Raw genomic sequence first — 27,511 nt, forward strand, 5'->3', positions numbered from 1 at the left:
CTGTTGATGAAATAAAGTTTACAACTCTGACCAAAATGCAAGCGATGTACGTAGCGTCAGGTGCAGTTAGCGAATGGCGGGAAGGCAGCTTCTCAAAATGTCATTGTAGCAAACCCGCTTCTCCCTTGACCATCACGCTATGCTTTTATGCTTTAATAAGAGTGATACAGTACAATCCACTGGCTTAATTCAGCAAAGCAATTATTATCATTACAATTGCATGTCACGTACATATGAAAACACAATAACTGCTTTCAATTGTAGGTGAAAATCAAAACGAAAAAGCTTCTTCAACATCCAGTGTTTCTATTTCTGCAAAAAATAATCCCCTCTTTCATCACCGCTAATACTGTAATGACATACAAACAAATAAGCATCGCTCTTGAGAACATTTACACACTTGAGTGCCATTTCCAAGTCTACTCAAGAGCCAATTATAAAATCCAGTTACTGTGCTCCTCATAAAAGCCCCCCCCGGCCCCCCACCCACCACCAGATGTGACAGCAGCATGAGGGTAACGTGCATGTAGCTGATCACTTCTGCCGCTGGAAAGACCAACTCACTACCTCTACTGAAAAAATAAAAGCGTTATTCGGCTTTGGCCACACACAAACGCACACGCGTACAGACAGGCCACGCAACGCAAACAACAGCACAGGCGGCGGAGCGTTGCCTGTCAGCGCGTGACGCCATATTGCGCCACACTGTCAACGTGATGTGCAGCCTGTGTGAGAAGAATGACAGGGCGATGTCGCCAACACACATACTACATGCAAAGACACACACACGCACACACACACTACATGCAAAGACACACACACACACACACACACAGGTGATGTCATGCTTTTCTTCGCTTAGCGCTCCAGTTCCTTGTAGACGTCGTCATGTCTTGGCTTTAAATCCTGGAGGGCAAAAGGATTTAAAAAAAAAAAAAACATTGTTAGCTGTACAGGTGACAAAAGTACTCACACTCAGATACTTGTGTTAAAATGAATAGTGGTAAAAGTACTGATTTCCCTCTGAAGTCATTGGAAAAAAGTAAAAAATATACTCGAGTACAATTACAAATGATTTTTTTCCTGTCAATTATTTAATATTACGGGATTGTGGAATTGCCAATGTGGAGTAAACAGTTTTGACTGGGCTATGTTGTTTTAATGTACTGCAAAGTCATTCAAACGTATTGATAAAGTCATTCAAACGTATTGGCAAAACATAGGCTAAATGCTAAAAAAACATAGCATTATTTCCTTTTCTATGTGCAATTGTGACATTACCCCGGGCATTATGGGTAAAAAATGCTATGTTTTTAGCATTTGGCGTACGACTTTATCGATACGTTCAAATGACTTTGCAGTACATTCGAATGACATAGCTTAGTCAAAAGTGTTTCTCATTGTTTGTTCCATGCTTCCATGTAATACAGCGTTTCACCACATTTTGGCCAATTCACCTATCCATTTATTTACTTAGGCTAGCATGCTAGCTATTACTATTGATGAGCCTCATGTAATGGTGTTTTGCTTGTGTTGAATAATTTTACTTTTACTCAGCAGTTTTTTATGTGACATGAGTTTTATGACTGTGTACAATCTAGATGTTGATGCTTTATGAGCCTCTGTTTAAAAAAAAAAAACGCAAAATAATAGGCTATAAAAAATGGGGGGTAAAATCTGCTTTGTTGCGATCGTGTAGCATACATGTCGTTATAAACCTTTTAAGGGGTGCCATTAGCTCAAAGAAATTTGCTATTCGCAGCAGGGCTCGGGTTCGATCACCCAAAAATAGCAGGAAACCCTGAGAAAGAGACATATGAACTTATCACAACACATTTTTTAAGCACACTGTAAATATGTTTGAACACACAAAAATGGCTAATTGCTAGTATAGAAATGAAGGAAAGTACTGTAGACATTATACAATGTTTAATTGTCTTCTGTTGTTAATGTTGTTGTTTGTAAATACTGTATCATATATGCTAATATCTGTAAGCGCATCTATGGCGTTGCACATGACATGTTAGCATTAAGCTAGCAGACTTTCATTGTTATGTATTTTGGATAAGCAGCTTGATATTTAAATATACACATTGTCGTCAAATTGACAGTAAACTTCAAATTGGAATGACAAATAGCTTTTTTTTTTGCCTCTTATTGAAAAACTGAAAGCAATTCTGTCTGCCATTTTCTTGATAGTGAAACAGTGAGAACAGACAGAAAAAAATACTTTAGCATGGGTCAAAATAATTTTGTAAGATTGCTCTATATCGCGGATTTTCACGTAGCGTGTTAGCTGGATTACAAGTTTTCATACACAAAAAGCATTCTCCCTGTGTGAGTGTGCTGCGCAGTAACTCACCATATAAACGGACCCTTGCGGAACAGCCTGTCGGGAAGGAAAGCAAAACAGCTTTAATGAGCAACAAGTGAGTGAGGCTGGGAAGTAGAAAGTAGGAAAAGATGAAAAAAAAAAAAAAAAAAGAGGACAATTCATCAGGGGGGGAAAATGGCCAAGTTTTATCACCTGTCTGACATCTTCGGGATTCTCGTAGATGTTCTCCGTCTCGCCAGAGTGGACGGACAGAGACTGCTCAATACCTGCACGCGCACACACATAGGAAGAGATAGGGTCAGATTCATTACAACAACCCCAGAGGATGTTCCGGGCCGCATCCGTCAGAGGGAAGGGGAAAAAAAACCCCGTCTGTAACCTCACCTCGACTGGAGATGCGCTTCTGTCGCCATAGCAACACAACCACAGTGGCGGCAACCAGGGGCACCAGAAGTAATAAAGCCAGGAGGTGGTGGGGGGAAAAAGAGTGCAACGAGGGCGCCACGGCGCTCTCTGCCACAGAGAAAAATGAGAGAAAAACTTTAATTTCTTGGGAGCTGACAAGTTGTTGCATCTGCCAATGGCGAAGACGGCGGCGGGTCGGGGACGCAGTTGAACTTCATATGAAAGACGCAGCGTCTCCACCTGCCTTCCAGGCATGTAACGTGCATTTTCATCATGTAGCTGTCACTCACGCGCACAATGGGCGCACTGGAGGATGAAGGCGCTGTCAGACATCCATCTGACACGCACGCACACACACACACGCTCGGCGATGTCACCAGAAAAAAATCAACACTATTAAGGAGTTGGCATCACAGCAAACTTTAGCGACGCCCCCTTGTATTACAGCTGAGCAGTCGTGGAAAGTCGTGAAATACAAAAATACTCACTTAGCAACAAGCAGTACTTTAGCAGATATGGCAAACAATTCTTCAAAAAAAGACATTTCAAGTTTAAGTTTACTGTCAAACTTCACATGGAAAAATTGAAATACACAAAATGCTATTCTTACAGCTGAACAACTGTGCCTTAGTAATGCCGCGCTAGCTTAATGCTAACACTAAATGGGAAACACCATTGACTGGGGAACAATTAGCATTGATAGTCGCAGTGTTTTAAGCAATGGCTACACAAGGTGACCAATAAAACGGGAACTTTTTTAACAATCCAATAAAACCAAGAGTGAAGGATGAAAAATCTTTTATTCATAGCAATTGAAACCTTAAAACGTGCCATTTACAATTAAACAATGATGGAATCCCAGCTGAGACGTTGTAGTGGTCAATGAGGAAGCTCAACAGCAGATTTCAATGGACTCGTGCAGGAGGATGTCATCAACAGGACATCATAAAAAGAAAAAAGAAAAAAAAAGAAAATTCCAACATTGTTTCTTAAATGGCATGTTTTAAAGTGAAGTTTCAATTACTATGAATGAAATATTTTCCTTCCATCACTCTTGGTTTTATTGGATTTTTAAAAAAGTTCTGTTTTTTTGTCACCCTATATTTGGGCACAAACATCATGTAATATCCAAAAATAACTCAAAGTCATATATTCTCTAACATCTGCAAGAATGAGTAACATTCACTGACCTGAATATATAACTGGATAGCTGATAGCCCATTTACGCCGGTGCAAGCTGTTGAAGTCACAGGGCGGCCATCTTGCTCCTCCCACCTCGCGAGCAGACTACTGTATAAACTATACGGTATACGTACAGATGAGACAGATACAGCTCGTAGACAGTTAGTATAAGGCCGGGGGCGGGGTGGGGGATTTGTGGCAAGGTGCTCACTATTTAAGTAAAAAATAAAAATTAACAAGTGGACAGAATGTGCGGCTTTGAAGACCCCCTTTTTCTTTTATCACTCAGTTCCTTAGACCCCAATATTAGATTTGGCAGAGGCATCTTTTGTTGAATTACAGTTATAAATCTTTAATAAAAAATATACAAGTTTCCTCCTGGAAACATCATTAAGCATATAATTTATACATTTAAGGCAAGTTGTAAAATGTCTGAAGCCCTCTTGTTTATGTTTCTGTACGTATAGCGTATACAGTAATCTGCTCGCGAGGTGGGAGGAGCAAGATGGCCGCCCTGTGACTTCAACGGCTACCCAGTCATATATTCATGTCAGTGATCTTACCACATCAACTCTTCTTCATTTGTTTGCATGTCTGCATTATACTGCCCCCGGTGGCCAAGTCGCTCACAACAAAGGGAGCCATAATTAATCATGGTGCACAAATTGTTCAATTCTTTACAGTCCATTTAATTATGTTATTACTATGTTTGTATAAAGTAGAATATTGCAGAGCGGTGGTAGGGGAACTATTATGTGTGCCGAGAGTTTTTGTATTTAAGTACATATTTACAGTATATACTTTTTTATTCTTACTAAAAGAGTCAAATTAGTACGGTTACGTGGTTATATATTTTGTTGTTTACTTCAAAGTAGTGGATCTTTTATGCATGCATTGAAAAAAACATGTTATCAAAAATGGAATATGTTAAGAGCACATATTTTGCAGATATCTACACATGTTGTCCATATTTAAAAGAGCATTTTTGTCATCCGTCTGGTTAGAAAGTGGGTGGTCCTTTGTGGCCCCTCAGTAGCACTGATGAAAAATTCTGGACCCCCTCCAGCATTTACAGTAAGTTGCCCATCCCTATAAGTACGGAGTACGACTACTTCAGCCAGTGGTTAAGGAAGTCGTGAGACAGATGAGACTCATGCGGGGGCGAGCTGTGTGTGTGCGTGTACGTGTAAACAGCATGGCAACACAGCATGTTTATTACATGCATGCCAGAACACAATAACACGCACACACACTCATGCACACCCACACACACACACGCACACACAGAGTTGTAGCGTCATTCAGTGTGAGATATTGCCCATTATGTTTGCATTTGCATAATGGCCATGGCATGGCTTTGGAAGAACTCAGGCCTGGATTCTACAGAAACAGCTTTGCGTGGCTTGATTAGGGCAGTTAGCATGTCTGCCTCACAGTTCTGAGGTTTGGTGTGTTCGAATCCCGGCTCTGGTTCCAAAATTCTAAAAAAAACATGCATGATAGCTTTATTGAGGACTCAAAATAGGTGCAAATAACTATGGTAAATACCGGATAACGTTGAGTTCACTAGCTTAATGCTAACACTTGGAAACGCCATAAACGGGTTAACAAACAGCACCAATGTGACAATTTTATAATAATTTAAGCAGCGGGTATTTGAACAATACTCACTAACATATATTCTTTATCCTCTGCATGACAGTATTATACTGCTCCCTGGTGGCAAAGTTGCACACACCAGAAGGAGTTGCTATGAATTAACACTAACTAAAACTGTCTAATACTTTACATTCTACTTAATTTTTATGAAGTCCAATATTCTAGAGTGCTACTTTCCTAATTTAAAAACACAACCCAAAAAGGCACCACTGAAATTGTACTTTAATATACGAAATATTTTATGACTCTTTCCACCTCTGGATTTCCCAAAAAAAAGAGCCTTCAATCTGACTTATGCATAATTATGCTCATGAATACACAATGTATGCAGCAGGTCGGGAACCCGGCCCAAGTTCTGTCCACTCAAGCGCCTCTGACAAATTTTGTTTGTAAAAGAAATGACCCGCCGGCGCCCCCTAGGGCCCTGGTGTCAGGGCCATTAGCCGGCCCCTCTAAGCCATCAATCATCACATGCGTGCGTGAGCCCTAATTGATTGGTGACTATGTGCCGGGGCATTGCTAATGGAAGGCGCCGGTGACCCGTGCCAAACCCAACACATGAATTACCGTAAAGTAAGTGAGTGCAGAGCGAAGCCAAGCATAGAGGCTTGATCTGTCTGCCTCACTTGGAACCCTCATCTTCTCACCTTTTCCTTACCTCCATTGCAATGCTTCAATCTCAAATGAGGAGGCGGCGGGTCGGGGGGTGCGCGGGACGCGAGCGCGGGGAAGTGGGTGGCACACCAAAGAGGTTCGACTTCACACAATCTTATACCATATGGCTTCCGAGGGAAATTATGCACTTGGATGAAAAACAACAGCTGGGGAAGGAATTTCACAATGCTGCTGAAAAAAAGAAGAAAAAAAAGTGTTGTTTCTGCAACTCGAGTAGCATTGTTTGATTTAAAGCAGGAATTGCAACATTAAACACCCTTCAAGGTTGTTATTATAAGTAACAAAATAACTGAGGCTAAAATTTAAATTAAATAATTTTCATTTTTTAAATATATGAAAAATAAGTACTACATTTATAGAACTAAAACTATGATTATAAGTAAAAATGAGCATTCAGGAATCATTCGAAATTAATTTACTTCCATATACGTCCGTAAAGAAGACGGAAGGTCAAACTTTTGTTGAATTGCAGTTTATTTACTTTATTACAAAATACTAATTGACCTTTTTTATTTTATCTTGCACTCGACAAATAATTCATATAATAAAAAAAAGTTTAGTAGTTTATATGGAGTATTTGTCAAATACAAGATTTATTTATTTTTTTTAAAAGGTCAATGAGTGCACTCGACAAATACTCCAAATATTAAAAATAATAATAAACTATTAGTAGGAACAATTAGTTTTAGTAGTTTTATTTTAAAAATATGGAGTATTTGTCGAGTGCAAGAAATAAAATAAAAAAATAAAAAAAATATTATTAAAAAAATTAATTAATTATTTAAAAAAAATATTATATAAAAAAAATTATAAACTAGTATTAGTAACAATTAGTTTTAGTAGTTTTTTTTAATGGAGTATTTGTCAAGTGCAAGATAAAAAAAAAAGCTACTAAAAAAAATTTTGGACCGTGATTTGGGTTGGGTCGTCATGAGGGGGGGGGGGTCATTGTGTTATGATGCTGATGATTATCATTAGCTATGCAGTTACTATGTTCCTTATGATGATAATGTTCAATGATGATGATGATGATGATATTATTAGCCACTCTCAGTTACGTCTAGTTTTATGTAGTTTCTATGTCCCTTATGATGAAGTTGCTATGGTCCGGTATTAGTCACTCTTATTTGATCATATAGGCCTTTATTCTGTCATATACGATTGTGCAGCATTGCCCTAGCAAGAGCTACTGAATGAGACTTGACAGTAGACACGGTTTCGGCACGTTGAGGGTTCCGATCCGCACTTTTCCATGCAAGCTCTTCTGACTTTCTTGAAAATATGTAAAAAAATAAATGACAAAAAGTTTTAGGTGACTTTTTTGAAAGGATGTATCTTGGTGCATTTTTTATGTGACAAAAGCATGGCATTTGAACAGGGGTGTGTGGACTTATTATATTTACTGTATCTACAAGCAGTTTTGCCCTTATCCTGCCAAGAAACAAACAAACAAGAACCTCCTTGGTGGAAGTAATAAAAAATGTTGTCTTCCCATAAAAGCCATAAAAATCTCGCCATTATCCCGCCCTCCATCTCAGGATGCCTCCCCTCTGATAAGAATGGCTCCCTGGTCTTCATCGCAGTCTGTGAGTATCCATTACTCCCATAGCTGCAGTAGTGGCGGGCGGCGGCTTGCATTATGATGAGCCCTGGGCCCCGCGGTCCGAGTGATGCATTGGACTTATCTCAACAGGGGGGGGATCCATTTAGCTGTCACATCCTCCTGTTCTCAACCGGCGACACAATAAGGCTGAATTATTTAGTTATTGTTAGACGATATGTCCCGCGGTTCTGTCTTCTTATATTCGCGTTTCAGCGAGACCAGCATGATACGGAAAAACGGTGACCTTTATGTCTCATAAAAACGTTAAGTTAAGCATTTGGAATATTTACGGTTTTTATTTTTTTGATTACAAAAACAAAAGGGCTAGTATTGATGATTTAGATTTAGATTTTAAAAGTTGATTAGTGGCACGTTGGCCAGGGAAGAACACATTTTATTTTGTTGGAGATCCAGAGAAAATCATAGAATTTATAGCAGAATGTCTTTGGTTGAACCTGTACATCGGTCTCTCAGTCTGACCACCCCCCCTCTCTCTCCCCCGTCCCCATGTCTCTCTCCCTCCCTCCCTATCTCTTTTCCCCTCTATCCCTCCCTCCCTTCATCCCCCCTTCATCTCTCCCTCTCTTTCCCTCCCTTTTCCTCAATTTCTCTCTCTCTTACTCCATCTCTTCCCGTCCCCCTCTCTCTCTCTCTCGCTTTCTCTCTCTCCCTCCGTCCCTCTCTTTATCTTACTCTCCGTCCCTCCCTCCCTATCTCTCTTCCCCTCTATACCTCTCTCCTTTTCTGTCCCCCACTTCATCCTTCCCTTCATCCCTTCCTCTCTCTTCCCCTCCCCCCCTTCTCTATCTCTCTATTTCCCCCCCTCCTTTTTTTTTAGGCTAATTGACCCCAAAAGAGAGAAATGTCTCACTTTCATGTGATTGGTGGTGACAATTTGAAACTTGATTTTCTTCGGTTAGGCAAGAGGACTGCTGGCCAGTAAATATCGGTGCACATATTGTATAGAAAAACAACTCAACTTTTTTTGTTTTCTGATCATTTAGAGTCTACAATGAACCTGGTTGACATGCATATTTGTAGAAGAATGTGGGAAGCAAGCAGAGCTGAAATTTGTTCCCCAAGCCTCATAAGTGTGAGGCAGACGTACTAATTTCAAGGCCAGCAACTTAAAGGATAGAAGGGGGACACCATTTTACATCAGCACTACTTTGGGGGGGGGGGGGGGTCCAGGCACTGACCAGAGTCACAGCTACAGTATGCAGGCACAGATACGTGAGGCTAGCAACTCTCGTATTTGTGACACTAAAACCCATGTTTGCATTACCTTGATGCTTGACGGTGTGCGTGGCGCTGATAGTCTGGCCGTTTCTTAGCCTCAAGGTGCACGTGTAGTTGCCGGCCGTGTCGGAGGTGACGGGCAAGGGCAGAGCGGTGGTGACGCTGCCGGGCTCCTCTGTCGTCACGGGCAACCGCCGACTCTTATTTTCATATTCCCACCTGGCCTCCTGGACTTGGGAAACCCCGCTGTAAAGGCACTCCAGCAGCAGCTCGGGACCCCAACGTCGGCCCATCACTGCGGAGCCAGCAGAGGCGGAAAAAAACAAAGGGAACAAGTTGACAGGGCAATTGAACAAACAGAGGGCAGCAGGGTGCTCGAGTGGTTAGCAACTTAGCATGTCTGCCTCACAGACAAAAGTCCATTTCCAGTTTGCTTGCGGTCACCTGTGTGTTAGTCCACATCCTGTTTCTGTATGTTGGCATTAAGCTAGCTGAGGCTCTGTAGTTCTTTGAAATAAACAATATGTAAATCTTAAGTTTGACAGTAAACTTCAACTGGGAATTGAATTCAACAGCTGGAAACCTTTTTTGGAAGACAAATGACCAATTATATCTGCAAAACTACTGAGTAAGGTCGCATGCTGGTGCTCGTATCTTAAGTAGCTGCCACTCACAAGTTAAAACAAAACCTCACAAGTCGGGTCACTCGTATCCCAAGGCACCAGTTATTTGTTTTACACAAAACCAGCCAGCGGTGCAAAAAAAAAGGTGACCGCATAAACAAATGGATAAAAATCAGGAGACGAGAATGAGGCTGCGAAAACGGCAGACAAGGAGGGGAGGCAAAAGAGCGAGGCGGGATGAGAAAGTGACTTAATGGCTGGCGTGATTGCAGAAAAGGCCAAGGACGAATAAGGAGTGATGGGCTAAAGGGGACGGCCACGTGAGAGGAGAACAAAAAAAAAACAACAGAGCACCATCCATGGAGAGGTCACAATAATATATATTCATTAAAGTGATTTGCTGCTAATGCGCCACTTGACTGTGACTGATGCTTAGTGTCTCATCAAAGCGAAATGAGAATCCATCTGGGCGTAATCAAGCTCCGCGGACCCCTCAAGAACCCCCCCACCCCGTGCGTCACGTAAAAACACACATATTTCAGCGTTGATTAGTGTGATCAGCGTGGGCCACCTGCAGCCTCCGTGGGAGGCCGGCAGGTATAATCATACATAATGATACTCATAATGAGGTGGGGTAAAAATATATGTGTCACATGATTGCCGTGTGGGTGCACGTGTGTGCGCGCGCGCGCACGTGCGCGTGCGGAGAGGGGCTGAAAACGTGTGACAGTGACTGATCGGCTCGTCATGTCTGGGCAGCTGTGATGGATGCCGCCGGGGACTGTGATTAGTAAACTCTTCCAAGGCCACCAACACTGGGACGCATTTGTTCTGTTTACGCCCGTGAAGGGACGCTATTGTGTCGGCGTGGATGTTGTAAAGCGTGAAATAAGGCCCATTCATGGAGATCAATAGATTAGGGCCACAAGAAATAGAACCAACAGCAACAAAAAAACAACAACACTAGAATGAGAATAAAGTTGTTTTGTTGTTGTTGAAGGAACAGAGTCGTATTTTTCTTCAAGAAACAAACTACAGATATCCATACATAGTATACATAACCATACTATACATAATACATATACAGTATATAGTTACATCTTAGAATATTTTTTTCTTTTTTTTCAAGAAAAAGTAGCATTTTTCTTTCAGAACAAAATCATAATTAAACACAGGATATGATGGTAACCATATCCATCATAGGAATGTTACATAGGCAGTTGGATGGATACAGTATATTTTTTGGGGGGGAAAAAACATTTTGGGGAAAAAACATTTTCAGAGCACAAATAAATGTTTTGGATTTTTTCTCGCTCAAAAATACTGTTTTAATGTAGCAATTTAAAAAAAGAACAAAATAAGTAACTAAACTAATGACAATAATTTCATATCTGAGAAAAAAAATTGTCATCTTACAAGAATAAACAAATTGACAAAAAAGTTGCATTCCCCCCAAAAAGTAGTTTTTGTCGTATTTTTTCAGGGAAAAAGTAAAATTTTCAGCAAATCAAAAATAAAATTCAACTTTTATTAGTAAAAAAGTAGGAATTTAGTCATACTTTTAAGTATTTTTTTTTTAACAATCTCATAAGTAATACATCTATAATCTCACAGGACTTAAGTCATTTTTATATTTTTGATTTTGTTTGACAAAAGTTTAATTTTTTCAGGAAAAAAAAGAAATTTTATTTAAAAAATATTTCATGAGATGAATATATATAATAAATAATATGAAGCATTTGTTCAATTTTTACACTTTTCTTTTGTTGTGTAAAATTGACTACAGTACACTCTAAAAACAGTTGGGTCAAAAATAACCCAACTATGAGTCAAAAATGGGTCCTCTACTTGGGTCTATTTGACCAAAGTTCGAGTGAGAAATGGGTCTTTTAATGTAAAACAACTCAGAGTTGCAATTGGGGTGGGTGGCGGGGGGTGTTAGATCACCAAATGATTCCCGAGCTCAGCCCCTGCTGCTGCTCACCACTCCCTCAGGGGACGGGTCAAATGCGGAGAGCGAATTTCACCCCACTTAGGTGGGTGTGACAATCAGTGGTACTTTAACTTTAAATATTGTTCAGATCCTTTACTTGGGTCAAAAATTTGGGTCATTTTGTATAAAACAACCCAGAAAGTATGTCGGTCCATTTTTGCTCCATCATTGCGTTACTTTTGACCCAACTGTTTTTAGAGTGGAGTAGAGCTTGTATTTGTAACAAAATGCAGGAATCTTACCATCTAAAATTATGGCAATGAGCTCAGCCGTAACTTGGCACGTTTGAGCGACCATCACAACCTCTGAATTGTTGCATCACAATTCTATCTCGAATTACATTCGCTTTTCAAGTTTTACTTGGAGCGTGTTGAAGCATAACTGTTGTTATTCTCACTCCAATGGCTGACGCTACTGGCAGGTTGTGCGAAGACTGAAAAGCAAATCCCGCTCAAACACACGACAGTAGCCTTTAGAAACACATTTTTTTTTTTTTTTACCTGCTTCACTTTAATGGAAGACTTCAACACTTGTGATTATATTCATATTCAATTTCCTTCCAGGGGAGACTTTGAGTGGTGGGATTTTTCCCCCCAACTTCATTTCTGTGTGATAATTAGCAAGTTGCTTGTCTCCGGCCCAGCGTAAAATGCGAAATTGGAGGAGAAACGGCTCAATGGGGCCTCAGCCAAAAACAAGCTGCAGAGCTTATCGTATAAAAAGTTCTAATTTCACGACAGGGTGTTCCAACAGAACGAGAAAAGCAGTCATTTCTGCTTTTGATTCAATTTTATTTTGGGTACGCTCTCACTCCAACCAGGTGCAGCGGCAGCGGCAGAATGACAATGATGTTGCCGGGCAACCGCTCCGACGAGAGCCGAGCAGGGAAGTGCAGCGCTTCAAGCGGCAATAATAATTTGCCCTTAAAAATACAAAAACTCATTCTGATGGCACTCAATGTCCTGCTCTTGTCCTCAGCTGTTTCAATTTATTGGTTATCAGCGACGGGATGTAACCAAGTGCAAATACTTTGTTGATGTACTTAAACAGATTTCTCTGGTATCTGTACTTTACTTGAGTATTTATTTGTTGGTAGTGGTGCCTTGAGATACAAGTGACCCAATTTACGATATAAAGAGAATTTCATATTATTATTATTATTTTTTTCTTCTTCTTGAGAAATAAAGAGAATTTCAAGTTGTGCATCTAAAACGGATAACTTTGCCTGTAAGATAGCTTAATGCTAACAGATAATGGGAAACGCCATAGACAAACTAACGTATAGCATCTGTCTGGCGCCGTAACGCTCTTGAGTAAGACAATCTTCACAGGGGATTAAAAAAAAATATATATAACTGTGAGCATTGTTAAATGATCAGGCTGCATGTGTTGCTGTTTGTCTTCAGATCACTGCCACATAGATGCAACATTTTTAGCCCGTGTGCCAAGAGATTCCCATTGTATGTTAGCATTAAGGTAGCGGAGGCTACGCGGTTGTTTGACAGTAACCTTCAACTAAGAGTGGCAATAAATGGCTTTGAGACTTTTTTTTTTCACCGCCCCTACCTCAAGTTTACACTTTAAATCAAATGGCTTGTATCTTGAAAAATTGTTGTCACGTCACTTGTATCTTAGGGCACCACATTTTAACGTTTTCATAAAGTACAATACTATAGAGAGTCATTTAAAGTAGTTAGTCAGTACTTCTACTTTTACCAGTATCTGTACTTGTACTTAAATACACAGCGTACTTTTGGTTTAGCATATTTTAGGTTGGGTTATGTTGATCCTGTTTTACCTTTTAATGTTAGCTTGGATAGGTTCCAGTTCACCCGTAACCTCCATGAGGACAAGTGCTATACAAAATGGCTGTTCGAGTGAATCTTGACATGTTTTTTTTTTTTAATTGGAAAAGAAAATATCAAAGGTTTAAAAGCATAACAACTACTTGACATATAGCATATGAAGTTAGATGTCTGCCTCTAAAGCTGACTAACTCCTCTCATCTAACTCTCAGCGGGGACGTAATGAGACGCTTTTTCTTCCAAAATGTCAGACCATTCCACTGAACAAGCTTTAGACAAGTAGCAAACAAGAGAGGGAAAAAAAAAACATGATGAAACGGGGGCTGCTTGAAACATAATGAACACACACGAGCTTTCATTCCGGCCATGCTTCCCGGCGGAGCGCAGAAATGAGTCATGAGATGCGGCCTTCACACTCATCGGATCTCGGCCCGGCTGAACGCCGAAGCGGGGGATTTGGTCCTCCGCGCCACCGCCGCTTCCATACATCATCTTCCACTTTTGAAAGAATGATGCTGATCAGACCGGTGGAGCTCACTGTGGTTAGCCATGTGCATCCTAGTCAAATTGGGGCGAAATTCTCGGGATCTTGATCACTACGGGCCCAAAAGCCACTTAGCGGCTTCCCCGAGAAAGCTAGAAAATCAGCCTTGGACACAGATTCAGCCACTGACATGAAATTGGGTGAGCATGTCGATCACCACAACACTCACACAAAAAAATCTCAGAGACACGTGCACCAAACTGAGTGCCGCCATTTTGGTTTCAAACGGCCATTTTGGCAAATTACAGGACTTGTAAACTGAAAAAAAAAAGTTATTTCTATGAAATTAAAGCAAATCATAAAACAAATTTTTCATATAATTAAATGGATTTCTTTAAGCATTAAGCAAATGTGTAATGTACTTGAGTTAAGGCAACATCGTTTATTAAGTTTCATTTATCTAAATTTGGGTATATATAACTAAAATTGGTATTTGTTTTAAAACCTTCTGTGTTAGCCTTGGCTCTAAGTGGCCGTATGGTGTTCCACAGGGTTCTATTCTTGGGCCCCTGCTGTTTGCATAAGCAGAGAGGCTCAGAGGGGATCGAATCCTTTTCAGTTGACGCTCCCTCCCTTCGGAACGACCTTCCGTGAAATATTACGCAATCCCTCTCAGCACTTTAAAACTTGTCTTTATTCTTTGGCTTTTGAGTGTTTTAAAGGGCCTGCTGTATTTTGTGTTATTCATTTCGTAATTTTTTTACTTACCTTCTTATGATATCATATATGATATAATACATTTATTTTGTTTTACCTGTCTCTTTTGCATGACTGATTTTTACTCCAGGTCAGCACTATGTATGCCACGATAGTTGTTTTAAAGTGCTTTATAAATAAAGTTGGGTAAATTATTAGGATTGGGTCCAACTGAATTTCAATCAACTTAATTTATTTAGAGTAGTACAGCTTAGGTTTGGTCAATTAAAACTAACCGAGGTAAAATTCCCACCTATAGGGAGAACATGCTAACTCCACACAGCAAGGCGGGATCCCGGATTTAAACCCATGACCTCACAACTGTGAGGCAGACGTGCTAACCAGTCACACAAACAGCACTGCTGCTGCAAACAGCGAATTTTCAAGTATTCCACCAGCCACTGAGCCATTCATTTTTCTCGTCTGCTCCTCCTCCTCCTCCTTCTTCTTCTTAGAGCAAAACCAGGGCTTTCTTTCTGCAACAATTCCAATGAAAGATATATCGTGTCGAGGTGCGGTCTAATCAGCGGAAATAATCTTCGTTTAAAACATTTTTTTTTTGAAAAAACAAAAATAATAATAATCTCCGTTTTTAATTCCTGGTAGTCTGCTACGTCAGCACTTCCAAATATGGGCACGGTCATTTTGTTTACCTTTTCATATGTAGTCGACCAGGTTTCATTCAATTTGTACTTGATTTAATCATGTTCATCATACAAATATGAAATTATTTATTAATGAACAGGAAATTTCCCCAAGATGGATGGTGTAAACCAGTGGTTCTCAAATGGGGCCTCCAGGGGGTACGTTGAGATTTTAAAATATATTTTAAAAGTATATGTAAATATTTCAGTACAATATACGTTCATAAAATGAATTTTATATTCAGTAGGCTATTCAATTTCAGTAACCTAAAAAAAACAGCATCTCCCCCATACCATAATGGTTTGACCCAACTTGTCATATGCCACCAAGAATCACCTGTCAATCACTTGAAAATTTTATTTGAAATGTAGTTTATTTTTGAGAACAGAGCTTTACTTTGATCCCATGATGACACTTTATGTTGATAATAATCTGTATGTGCACAAATCTTTATTTACAATAAAATTATTTATTTAACTATTTATTTATCTATGTATGTATTTATTTATTTTATTAGTTATCTCTTTTTATTTCCAAATAGTTCAAGAGACCACATAAATACAAACAGAGTTCCAAAGTTTAATAAATCAGACAATGATGGCACAAGCACTCGTTTTTTCCCTCTTTTTTTCTTCAATTAGAAATGCATTGCGCTGGTTCGGGGGCACTTGGCCGCACTACACTGGTGTAAACCACAATTATTCCGTTATTATTCAAACGGCAGCATTTGTACCATGGAAACCAAACCCTGACCTTTTTTTTTTTAATTAACACCTCCTCCGTGTCTCCCACCTTGTTGCTGACTCTGACGCTTACCTTTTAACACGCTCAGCAGGGTCCCCTGGCTGAAGACGTGATCGTTGAGAAGCACGTCGCAGACGTAAAAGCCGCCGTCTTTGAGGCCCGGTGTGCGGACAAAGGAGAAGCTTCCGGCGTCGGCGTTGTAGGGTGAGCCGGCCAGCTGGAGCTTCTGGTTTTCCGCGCTGGGCCACGTGTTGCCCCTCCAGCGGTCGTGTTGGTACACCAGCTTGCTCTCGTTGGACTTGGGGCCTTGCCAGTAGAGGAAGACGCCGTCCCCTTGGACACTGGGACAGGTCAGGGGGAAGGATGTCCTGGCTTGAGTGGCGGTGAAGATGGGTGGACCTGCAAAGGTTAGCATAGCAATGTTGATGTGATCAGATCAGCCCGGTCAGGATGGATAAAGACGGTTGGATGTTGTCGATTGATTTAAATTCCACAATCGCAATATTAATCAGATTAGTTTGTTTCATCCTGGAATTCCACCCAAAACTCGGAATACCTATTTTTTTTTTGTGAGTCGTGGCATCTTTTGCAAGTAACAAGCACAACTGGTAACAGTGTTTCACCATTTTTTGCACTTGAAAGACTAAAACAGGGATTACGTAGGCTGGTGATAGATTACAACGAGCTTCGACGACGACTTCAATAAAAATTGGGCTCTTGTTGCTGCTGGCTTATAAACAGGACATTATAAATAAGAGGACAGGGCTGCTCCATTTTGAAGAAAATATTAATCAGAATTAATTTGGTAAGAAGTGAAATAACGATTAGAACAGTCATTCGTTTTTTGGTGTTAAACAAGAAACTGTTTAAAGATAAAAAATATTAAGAAGACCTCACGCGGCTTCGTCTGTCCTTCCTTCCTTTTCTCGGTCTCTCCTGTGGTCTCTTGAGGCCTCCCTGATTTTATGTTTTTTGGATTTGTTGGGGTCTGGATGTTTCTTGGGCTGGGGAGGAGTTCTGGTGGGGGGTGTCTGGTCGGTGCTGGATTTCACCTTCCTTGGTTTTCTTTGGTCCCCTCGGGTCTCCTGGCGTTCGGTTTAGGTGAACGGTATGAGATTTTTTCTAATAGGTTTTCTGGTGAGCTAACAAATACATGCACGCACGCACGCACGCACGCACGCACGCACATACACATACTTACCCACACACACACACATAAAAAAAAAATATATATATATATATATATAAAAAAATATATAAAAAATAATAATAATAAAAGAGCAATGATGATGACATTTCCGAATGAACAATACTGAGCTCTTAAAAAAAAAATATATATATATATATATATATTAAGAAGACAAATACATTTCTTTGAAACACTATCATTTTGCAAGTATCTTTTGGACCAAACAAGATTTATTAAATTGCAAATATACACATTTAAACAACTGAAAATTAGTACTTTTATTTTTGTTTCCGATTGCCATGTTGGTAGGGGCAACTTTCGCAAAGGCATGTGGTAGCCATGTTTGCAGGGGCAACTGTCCCTTATCAAAAGGTAATGGAAAGCATCGCCAGCAGCTCAAAAGGAGCGCGTCTACCTATTCATATCTATGACTGTTGTTTACCGGAGCGAGTTCTCGTCACGTCGCCCAAACATGCTATTTTTGATCAAGTATGGTGTTGTTTTTTTTTGTCAAGCCCTTATCTATAGAATCCAATCAGAGTGGATGTGAAAAAAGGAAGTGCACCAACATTGCGGTAAGCTTGAATAAAATTAAAAGTTTTTTTATACTCCATTTATTTATTTAATTATACTGAGCATGTTTAGGCCATGAAAAAGTACTTCAACTGAACAGACAGGCCCCTCCCCTCTATTAGTCCGCGAGATTGTGGTTCGGGCGTATTGAAAATGCGAACAATCGGCAGTCCAACGGTGTTCTGGAACAGATTGCGCTCAACCTTAGAGGTTGAGCGATACACAAAAAGGAAGATGAAGCACAGATGGGAGTGCAGATGGGGTACAACATCCCCCGCAACAATAGGGATTATGTCTTGTTGCGTTCTGCTCTGTCTGATTAGCCAAATGCTGACACAAGACTTCCTGCAGGCGTCACTCACCATGCGGCACCCTGGTGAAGGAGGCCACGCTGACGGCTGCGGAGAGAGGGAGGGGGAAAAAGGCGGGAGGGTGTTAGCCAAATGATAAATAATACATACAGTGAGTGTTATACCCACAGGAACGGCAGACTTTTTGCTGTGTAGATCTTACAGTGGAAGTTTGGAATCTTGAAATTGCTCCATAAAATAAATACACTGAAGAGCAGTATAGCCAGAGGACGCGTAAATAAATAATGCCGTTGATGGGCTTTCGGGTTCACTCATCATCAGCGCCGTCATGTTTGGCTTCCCTTCTCACCGTCAACAGTGATGTTCACGCCAAACGTGAATACGGTGTGGTTGTGGTTCTCGCTCCCCGGGGTGTGGACCGCGCACTCGTAGGAGCCGGCGTCGTCGCGCGTGACCTGGGGGAGTTTGGTCACGAATCCCGCGATGGGCTTGAGGACAGTCTTTAAGGAGGCGCCGTCCGGAGATTGCCAGGAGATCCGGTCACAGGCGAGCTCTGGAGTGACCTTGGCGATCAGACGCAGGGTGCTGTTCCGAGGGATGGGGGATGCGGGGATGCTGGTGACTGAAAAAGAGGAAAACAGAACTGGTTTTTTCCACCCCCCCACGCTTTTTAAGACTTGACTTGTAACTTTCTCACATATAGCAAAAACTCTGGACAATAATGTATGGATCAACACTTATGAAACGTTGATAATCTTTATACTCTAAAGTTGATTTTCAAATATAAAAATCAACTTTGGATACGTCAGACATTCCAGTGGTAATGTACAATTGGACAGAAAGAAAGTGAAAGGTAACTAAACTACTGCCATCTTAAGTGATACACAGTTGGTGGGAACTACTCTTTATTCTCCTTGAATGCGTAATGCGTAAGCTCAGCCAGTCAATCAGTCTGACTCTGTACAATTTCACTATCTCAGTGCGTAAAGAAGAGTCATGTGTGGAGCTATTTCAGCCCTAAACAGCCATGACGGGAATTTGTGATGTTTGTGGGAAAGCGGTAATGAGTTGTGGCAACGCAACAAACCTTGCCTAGCATCTCAGGTTAAACGATAACACAGAACGCAGCATTTATGGTTGAACACGGTTGCTGTTGTTGTTCAAATTAATAAATACCATTATGACTTTTATATATATATAAATTTCCAATCAATCTAATTCCCTTTCACAGTTAAATCAATATTTTAAAATGTAACACTAGTGACAATTTTGTGTGATTATTGTGGCATTTATTTCTTAAATAAATACTTAACGGCAATTTCAGTTCGAGTCATGTTGTATTATAGAACAGCAAGGTCTGACTGCTTCATCACTATACTTAAGAGTTTAAAATAAATACATAAATAAAGGAATTACTTTGTCCGTGTAGGCTTGTGTTTAAAAATTCAAATAATTGATGTTGAATCGATTTTCCTGTTCAAGCCTGATATTGATTCATAAAACCATGAATCGATTATTTTTAATATCTCTTTTCTCCATAAAATCATAAGCAAATAGAATTTTAAAGGCCTTTTTTTTTTTTTACTGTTTTCTTAAAATGTACTGTTCACATAAACTTAAAATTATTTTCTTACATCTATGAAAGACATAACTTATTGCACTTTATGACAATTCAGAATCTTTTTAATTTGTATTTACAACGATTGAATTTGAATTATGAGAACGTTTTCATCTCATCCCTGCTGATGTCAATGTTTGTGTTACTTTCATTAATAAACTAAATCATTGAACCAGTTACTGCCGCCGCAAAATTTAAGTTGGAATTTAATGTTTGTGGAGTTTTAAATCATGTCCCTCACATTTAAGAAGAATTCATGTGCCATAAGTAATCAATATCGGATGGAATTGAAGCAAATCAAATTGACTCTGGGAAAAAAAAAAAAACGAAATCGAATCGGACTGAACTCTTGAATTGAAATCAAATCGATTGAAGAAATTAGAATCAATACCCAGCCCTTGTCTGTGTATAAGTTATGCCCACAGAAACGCATTGGCAAAAATAAAATATTGGGTGCATGTTAATATATGAATACAAGGGTTCCAAATTGCAAGTATGCCGAGTCCACTTTGCATGTGCCTTTCAGAGGCGGGGCCTGGCGGGGGGTGGCCTTTGATGATGCCGCGTCTGTAAATCTAATTTTTCTATTTGCTAAGGAGAAAATCTATTACAATTGGAAAGCAAAAATAAAATGAATCCGAAATTTTAATGTAAGGCCATATGGTCCTATCACGAGTACTGGCGCGAGACTACAATACTGGGGGGGGCAAGGAATTGGACCTCAGTATGAACATTACATTGTGTAAATTCAAACTGAGTGAAGATTGCATTTTGTTTTGTCCTACCAGTGGTGATGGCTAAAAGGATGATCTTCTCCTTGATCGTCTTCCCTTGCTGCTCAATCAAGCACTTGTAGAAGCCAGCGTCCTGCTTGGCGGGTTGAAGGTGCAGCGAGAAATCGCCCGCGCGTCGAAAGTCAGGGTCGGCCAGGCGCATGGAAGGCTGAAAGGCGCCGCCGGAGAACTCGTCGCGCTCGCTGGCCGAGAGCGCCAGCTTCCAGTCGTTCGTACCGAGCGGCTTGACCATCCAGTTAATGTTCACGCCGGCCCTCACTTCCGCGTGGACGCACTGCAAGGTGGCGGCTTGCTCCGGCCTTGCCACCACAATTTCATCCCAGTTGGCGCCGGCGCCGGCGCCTGCAAACAGCCAGCGTCAGGTAAAAGCACACAACTTCCCCAAGCCCGAGACGCAGGCCGACAGCTTACGTCACAACATTGAGAACATTTCTCGGTAAAGCTTGACTACCTGTGGCGCCGAGCTCAAACGCGGAGGCAACGAGGAGAATGGTGATGAAAACACACGCCATCGCACATTTGAAGACAAGGAAACCATCCGAGGACAAAATTTGCCCTTTTTTGGGTCTTCCCACCCAACAGGATACAGGAAACAGAGCGTGTGCAAGCCTGATAATCTTAACTTTTCGCATTGGCACTTAGACAGCAACAAAGAAGCGGAGAACTTTTTGCCTGCGTAGGAAAGTCGTACACGTGCATCTGTCCTGGCTGCTCAGTATAATTTGCTTAAAACAGCCTCACACTTGTCCAAGAAAGCCAAACTTATTTTCATCGCAGGCCACATCGTATTATTTACATAATGGCGCCCTCGCTAATGTTCATTTTCTTTCTCCCCCAGCATTTTTCTTGGGTTATCCACCTCTTTCTGTTTGCTAATATCACTTGTAGTCTGTTTTTGTTGTTGTTTTGTTTAACAGATGGTTTTATTTACTGGCGGTTTAATACAATTTGGTTTAAATGCTCATTAAATTGTGTTCAATTGGGGGGGGGGAACGTGTGAAAAGTGGATTTGCTGTGGGGATGAACGAAAAGAAGAAAAAAAAAACAACACAATGATAAACCTTTCGAATTCTAATCGGCGTCATGCATGAGGTCACCCAATACAACAATAATCAATCAGGACGTTGGGAAAATGCGGGATAAAACGTACAAAATTAAAAAGGTATGCCCTAAAAATAACCCCCCCTCCCCCCACACACAAATCCATTTGACTATTTTAATCAATTTCTCCCCAATTTTGCTAATAAAAAAAAGCTAATGACACTGACACTCACCGAATTTTTTATATATTTTTTTATCTTCTGCAATTAGCTTTAAAACAATGTTTTCCTAGCATTTACTTGCGTAAAGTTCCACAGAAATAAACAAGAATGTATATTTAATGATAATTATGTGAAAATAAGTGTGTCCTCAAAAGTCCCGAGTAAATCAACAATTAAAATGTTCCACAATTTAACATAATAAAATGAGCTGCCAAACTGCCTGGATGTTGTCGTTGGTCTGTTGCCAGCTCTCCCACGCTCTTTTCTTATGTAGATGTCCAGGTGAGGCAAGTCGACCTTGGTAAATCTTTCACAACTTGGAAGCGCAGTTTCCACCATGACTGCTTTTGCAAGATGGCAACCACATCTTTGTGGCAATGTTCAGCGCGAGTGATTCCGTTGTTGCGTTTGTGAAGTTCTCAAAAATCGCTAAGAAGGCAACGCTGAAGGCCTTTTCAGACAGTCAAATCTCCTAACCTTCAAGCCGCTTGAGATAAAACCTCAAATTGATGAAGATCGCTACCTTTGACAGCAAGTGATGACACATCAACGCAGCTCGCCAATCGATAAATAGCTAATGTTAGAGTAGACAATATTAAGTATTGTACTCTTTGCGTGTTCAATTAATTGAATGGTGAGATTCTGTTGAAGAAGTTCCTTTGCAAAGGTTTTAATACAGTGACGTCTCACTTTTAATATTAATAGTTCAATATGTTAACACATATGGCCACACACAGACAGACATAAGAATTACGTGACCTCTCGTTTATACACAGCGGTTACCCAATCCCGCTGAGCTAAACTGTTCTCCATATTTTGCAAAATTTCTGCAAGGCGCTCATTTTCTTAAGAAATTGTCACGCACTAACGAACTCAACCGTGGAACAAAAGGAATTCAAACGGGAATCCTGACCTCAAAACTACATATTGTAGAAGCGCCAACAAAATAAAATAAATCACGTAATCTCTCGATTGCAAATACAGTGATACAAAATCCAATCATCGCTGTAATCAACCTGGACCCCTTTCTGTTCAATTTCAAACAGGCGCTTTTTTTTAAAAAACATATTACGTGTAAATAGGACTTTTTCAATAAGAGCCATGAACAAATATGATACTCGTCCCCAAATCGGCTAAAACTGCTTAAAAAGCAGAGCGCATACCATAATCTTCAATATATATTATGGTCTAAGGATTCTTCATAGCGTTGACGAAAAACAAAACAAATCAAAAAATTAACCGCTATTTCTTCCTGTACAAAAAAAGCTTCATCACTTCGAGTCTGCATCACGTCACCTTCAAATGCACCACTCCACGACGTGTTTAGTTCAAGATCGTCGGAATTATCAACTCTCTAACGACATCAAACTTTAACTTGTTCACATAGATCTCTTTTAAAATTTAGATAATTTGGAAGACGAAAAAACCAGCTGCAGCGGACCAGACAGACACAACCTCTTCTACGTGGATAACAGTCTCCACTTACCGTACTTTATTTATTTAGGCCTAGAAGTTCCGCCCGTCCTTGAACGCCGCAGCTTGTTCCACGTCAGAATAACACCATCCGTTTGGTTCAACGGAGGAGACCATTCGTTATAATTCAGCGTCGGCGGTCACCATTTGTTAGAGTAGACAATATTAAGTATTGTACTCTTTGCGTGTTCAATTAACTGAATGGTGAGATTCTGTTGAAGAAGTTCCTTTGCAAAGGTTTTAATACCAGAAGCTTCTGATTCACATTTGAACGGAGCACTGCTTGGGTGACTGGTCTTATGTGAATCAGAAGCTTCTGGTATTAAAACCTTTGCAAAGGAACTTCTTCAACAGAATCTCACCATTCAGTTAATTGAACACGCAAAGAGTACAATACTTAATATTGTCTACTCTAACACTAACTAGCTGCTAGTAGCTAAAGCTAGCAGCTAAAGTGAAATTAAAAAAAAAAGGGCTTCCTTTCAAACACAGCAAAAGATAGCACTGTTTAAAATGTACTCAACTCCACTTTTCTTAACCAACATTAGTAGTTAGCGGCAGTTAGGACCACTGTAAACTGAAAGTGGCGCTTACAACTACTAAAGTTGCTCAGTACAGTAAAGTGACTAACTCGAAGATGATAACAAAATAAAAGGACGCTAGAACGTCAGCTTTAGTCTGTGTTTTGTGAAGACACTCACTCACCTCTCAGGAATGCTTGAAAGTTGGAACCACAGCCATTTTGAGTTGGGCAGCATGGTGTGCTAGTGCTTAGCATTTCTGCCTCGACGTTCTGGGGTTCAGGGTTCAAATCTCAGCTCTGGCCTCCCTGTGTTTGGGAGTTTGACAAACGGCAATTCAACTCAATAACGTTTTATTTTTAACGAGGGGCAATTCAATGGCATTAAAAGACAGGCATTACACCAGCAAACATAAAAAATACACAAAATGCAAAAATTAGGGGGGGGGGGAGTGACACCAATGAGGACAAGCATGACATAAAATGGATGAATCAAAACAGTCTGACAACTCTTGAAGCATTTTATTCAAGTTAATATGCATGCATATGAATAGCAGCAGCTATATGAGGGAGGGGGGGGGGGGTGTTGCCCTGTGGGAAACCTTCACTGAGCAGAATGGTGCTCCACAAAAAAACAAAACGATTTCAAACAATAATAATAATAAAAGCAAGGTAAACTCCGTTGGCATTTAAAATCCGCAGCGCCTCTCTTTGCTTGACCAAGCATCCGTGGGAAAATGAAATCTCTCTGTAAAAGTAAAAGAAAGGGCATAATATGGTATAATTTGTTTTTCTGGCATGCACGCTATTGCCTGACCTCTGATAGTTATCGTTGCCTTCACAATTCGCACCTCGGCGAATCCGCTAAATGAGATGTTGACACTTGTGGAAATGGAAGCGAAATGAAGAAAGCCGGTGTTGAACCGCACGACTTCCGAAGATGTAATTATGCTGGCTGCAAGACGCTTGGGTTTAGGGATTAGATCTAGACTGGATAAAGCCTTGGATGTTCTCGTGTGCTCTTGCATTCAGAGCAAAAATAAAACAAACTGTTTAAGTTGTCCTGAAAGAGAAAAAAAGGAGGTTCACCAAAACAAGCCTGCACATAGATGAGGAGCTTCTCAGATGTCATATTGTCTGTTGGCCTTAGCATCAGACTTACATACAGTTATATAATGAGCACAACTTTGACGGCCATTTTGGCAGTAGACGTACGCGCAATCAAAGGGCTTGTTTACTATAGATCAGTTTTGCATGCGGAGCAAGTCGGAAAACAGGTAGCAAGAGTTGTGATGTGAGGCGTGCAAGCAGTAAGAAGTCCAAGAAAGACATTTTAATATGAACTGATTGTCGTGCTATAAACCAAGAGTTACGAGTATTTTTTTTTTGTTCTTGTATGTATCTGGGTTTTGTAATATGAATGTTATTTCCCCTCTGGATTGTTATATTTTATCGTATTTGATCTTTAATCAATTTCATACTTTCTCTTATTTTGAAAATGACTTGTGATGTCATTATTCCTATGCAATGTACGAGGAATTAGTAGTAAGTGAAATAATAAACAAACAATTCATCGAATCCCGCATTATTCATGCACTCACACATTCACACTGTGGTGGCGGTAAGCAATTTAAGCAGCCACAGCTGCTCTGGGGCAGGCTGACGGAAGCGTGGCTGCCAGTGTGCACCTACGGCCCCTCCGACCCCAACCAAACATTCGCACCTTCCATACACCAGTGTGAGTAGCACTGGAGGCAATGTTTGTGAGGTGCCTTGCCCAAGGTCACAGCGACACATGACTTGGGGAGAGCGGGGATCGAACAGCCGACCTTCTGGTTACTGGACGACCCTGAGCCACCGTCCACCACAAGTGGGTAGTGCGGCGGATCTTTGACTCAGTAAGCATAAGGCAATGATTCGAATCCCACCTTAGACATTCATTTATCATTCGACTACAATAAATAATTTGTATTTTCACATAATTTATCTTGCATTCCCACACAATTTCTCCAGAAATTGCACTTTGTCAAATTATTATTATTATTATTATTATTGTTGTTAGAAGACAATGAGAGATTTATGGTAAATGTGCCGTCCTTGTGGGTCACCATACTATAATTAGCAGCATAAAAAAAAAAAAGGTAATTTGAGCAATTCTTGTATTCTGGATGCGTATATCAAATTGGCAAGCTCTTTGCATTACGTACCCAAGAAATATCTAAATCGTTTCAAAAAGGTTGGTGACTCCAGTCTTTTAGAGATGAAATAATCATTATTTATTGTATGTACTTTATATGACATTTGGTGTAATGTGATTTTTTTCTCATTTAAATGATGTGCCTTGGCTCTGCAAAGGTTTTTCTATTTGATACAAAACACTAGAGGGCGCTAGAAGCCTCTACACTGACTCCCATCCATTGCGCAATCATTGAACCGGTGGCACTTCTTGGGTTGTCTCTTGGATTATCGCATATATTCAATACAAATCCAACTTTTTCTTTTAAGTACTCTTCTTCTGCACACACTGAGTGACTCACTAGTGCAACTATTGCAAATATACTCTATAAAGTGTGTTATTTTTCCAACCCCAGAGGATTAAACTGCTTTGGGCTATTGCAACAAGTTGTACACATAAACACTCCCACCGAACTCAAGTAAAACGGAAACTGAACCCGGTCCAGGCGAGCCCGCTCTCCCTGGGACTTGAAGTTGGGAAGGTTGGGGGGGGCGGGGGCGGGACTGTGACGCCTCCTCCGCCGGATGACGTCACCCCGCCCGCCCGCTCGCTCGCTCGCTCGCCCGCTCCGACCGACGAGAAGAGGGACTATTTGTTGAAGCGCAAGCAGCGCAGCAACACATACACACACTCAGCCACACACATACAGCAGCAGTCAAGAGTGAGTCAGCCCGCCGGGAGTAAAAGAGGGGAAACGTTTACCTGTGTGTGCTATCACGGAATTCACCTGGAGGCGACTTTTTAAAAGCGAGATTTTACATCACGTCGGACTTTTTTTCCCCCCCCCCCGCCCTTCCGTCTGCCTTCCCGGCGAAGTGAACCTGCTGTCGCCCCCCCGAAACATTTCGGAGCGACCATGGCCGGACAAACCCCCCTACCAAGTCGACAAGACTGCGTTAAAGTGCTGCTTTTGCTGCTCGCCTCGACACTTTCACCACACGGTAAGAGAATTTCCAAACTACTTTCGTCCATTAAGCAGTTTCGATAACACCTTGACCACCTGTCACGGCTGCAAGAGGACGCGGAAGTCCCACCAGGTGCCTCTCATACCGCCGTTTTAATTGGATATCAATATCAATTGAGGATTAATTTACCTCACTTTGCTTACTTACCAAAGCGGCGTGTATGTGAGTTTCGTGTTCTTATCGCGTTTTCGCCCTCCCATGACCCGAGTTTCGGTGAGTGACGTAGTGCCTGTTTTAAGGTGTGGCTACGCGGGGCTGCAAGGTGTCTGATTGGAGGTGATTGGCAGCTGCGTCCGCCACAATACACACAAAACGCACTTCTGCACACACTCCGGCTACACACGCTTTTGTGTCCTTGGTGCCTTGTCCCAAAACCACCCGTCTCCCCTCGCCATGCTCGCTTTCTTCCACACATCAACCTC

At 40.9% G+C, this 27,511-nt stretch overlaps 2 protein-coding genes across 6 annotated transcripts in view; one reads left to right on the plus strand and one right to left on the minus strand.

Moving 5' to 3' along the window:
- Positions 1 to 170: 170 nt before the first annotated feature.
- g6fl (g6f-like) lies at positions 171 to 27,322 on the minus strand. 3 transcript variants are annotated; one of them, XM_086077729.1, is made up of 11 exons: positions 27,237 to 27,322; positions 24,074 to 24,197; positions 20,625 to 20,975; positions 18,571 to 18,843; positions 18,273 to 18,308; positions 16,221 to 16,547; positions 9,145 to 9,393; positions 2,720 to 2,848; positions 2,528 to 2,601; positions 2,363 to 2,389; positions 171 to 906 (listed from the first exon to the last, which is right to left on the minus strand). In XM_086077729.1, exons 2-11 carry the CDS (start codon positions 24,144 to 24,146, stop codon positions 859 to 861), a joined length of 1,587 nt encoding a protein of 528 aa, XP_085933855.1. In that variant the 5' UTR covers positions 24,147 to 24,197; positions 27,237 to 27,322; the 3' UTR covers positions 171 to 858. The 3 variants fall into 3 exon arrangements, with proteins under 3 accessions (XP_085933855.1, XP_085933854.1, XP_085933856.1); XM_086077728.1 differs by having other exon boundaries at positions 18,571 to 18,864; XM_086077730.1 differs by lacking the exons at positions 24,074 to 24,197; positions 27,237 to 27,322 and adding an exon at positions 21,085 to 21,172.
- Positions 26,700 to 27,511, plus strand: part of LOC147172939 (poliovirus receptor homolog) — a 135,338-nt gene continuing 134,526 nt past the window's right edge. For 2 of the 3 annotated variants that reach the window (XR_015095320.1, XM_086077731.1), the window contains exon 1: positions 26,700 to 27,065. Coding sequence is in view for 2 of the 3 variants with exons in the window: in XM_086077731.1 (XP_085933857.1) it covers positions 26,981 to 27,065 (85 nt within the window). In the remaining variant the exon portion in view is untranslated. The remainder of the gene's footprint in view (positions 27,066 to 27,511) is intronic. The other variant, XM_086077733.1, reaches the window with a different exon arrangement.

Source organism: Leptonotus elevatus, chromosome 6, assembly GCF_054856555.1.
Source record: "Leptonotus elevatus isolate MCC_2025b chromosome 6, RoL_Lele_1.0, whole genome shotgun sequence".
Taxonomy (NCBI): Eukaryota; Metazoa; Chordata; class Actinopteri; order Syngnathiformes; family Syngnathidae; genus Leptonotus; species Leptonotus elevatus.

Excerpts from the sequence above, each read along its gene's own strand:
- g6fl (XM_086077728.1), bottom strand. The coding sequence starts at position 24,146 with ATGCTAAGCACTAGCACACCATGCTGCCCAACTCAAAATGGCTGTGGT. Across the intron at positions 18,309-18,570 it reads CGTGAACATCACTGTTGACG|CCGTCAGCGTGGCCTCCTTC; the intron begins GTGAGAAGGGAA and ends CTCTCTCCGCAG. Across the intron at positions 2,390-2,527 it reads ATCCCGAAGATGTCAGACAG|GCTGTTCCGCAAGGGTCCGT; the intron begins GTGATAAAACTT and ends CCTTCCCGACAG.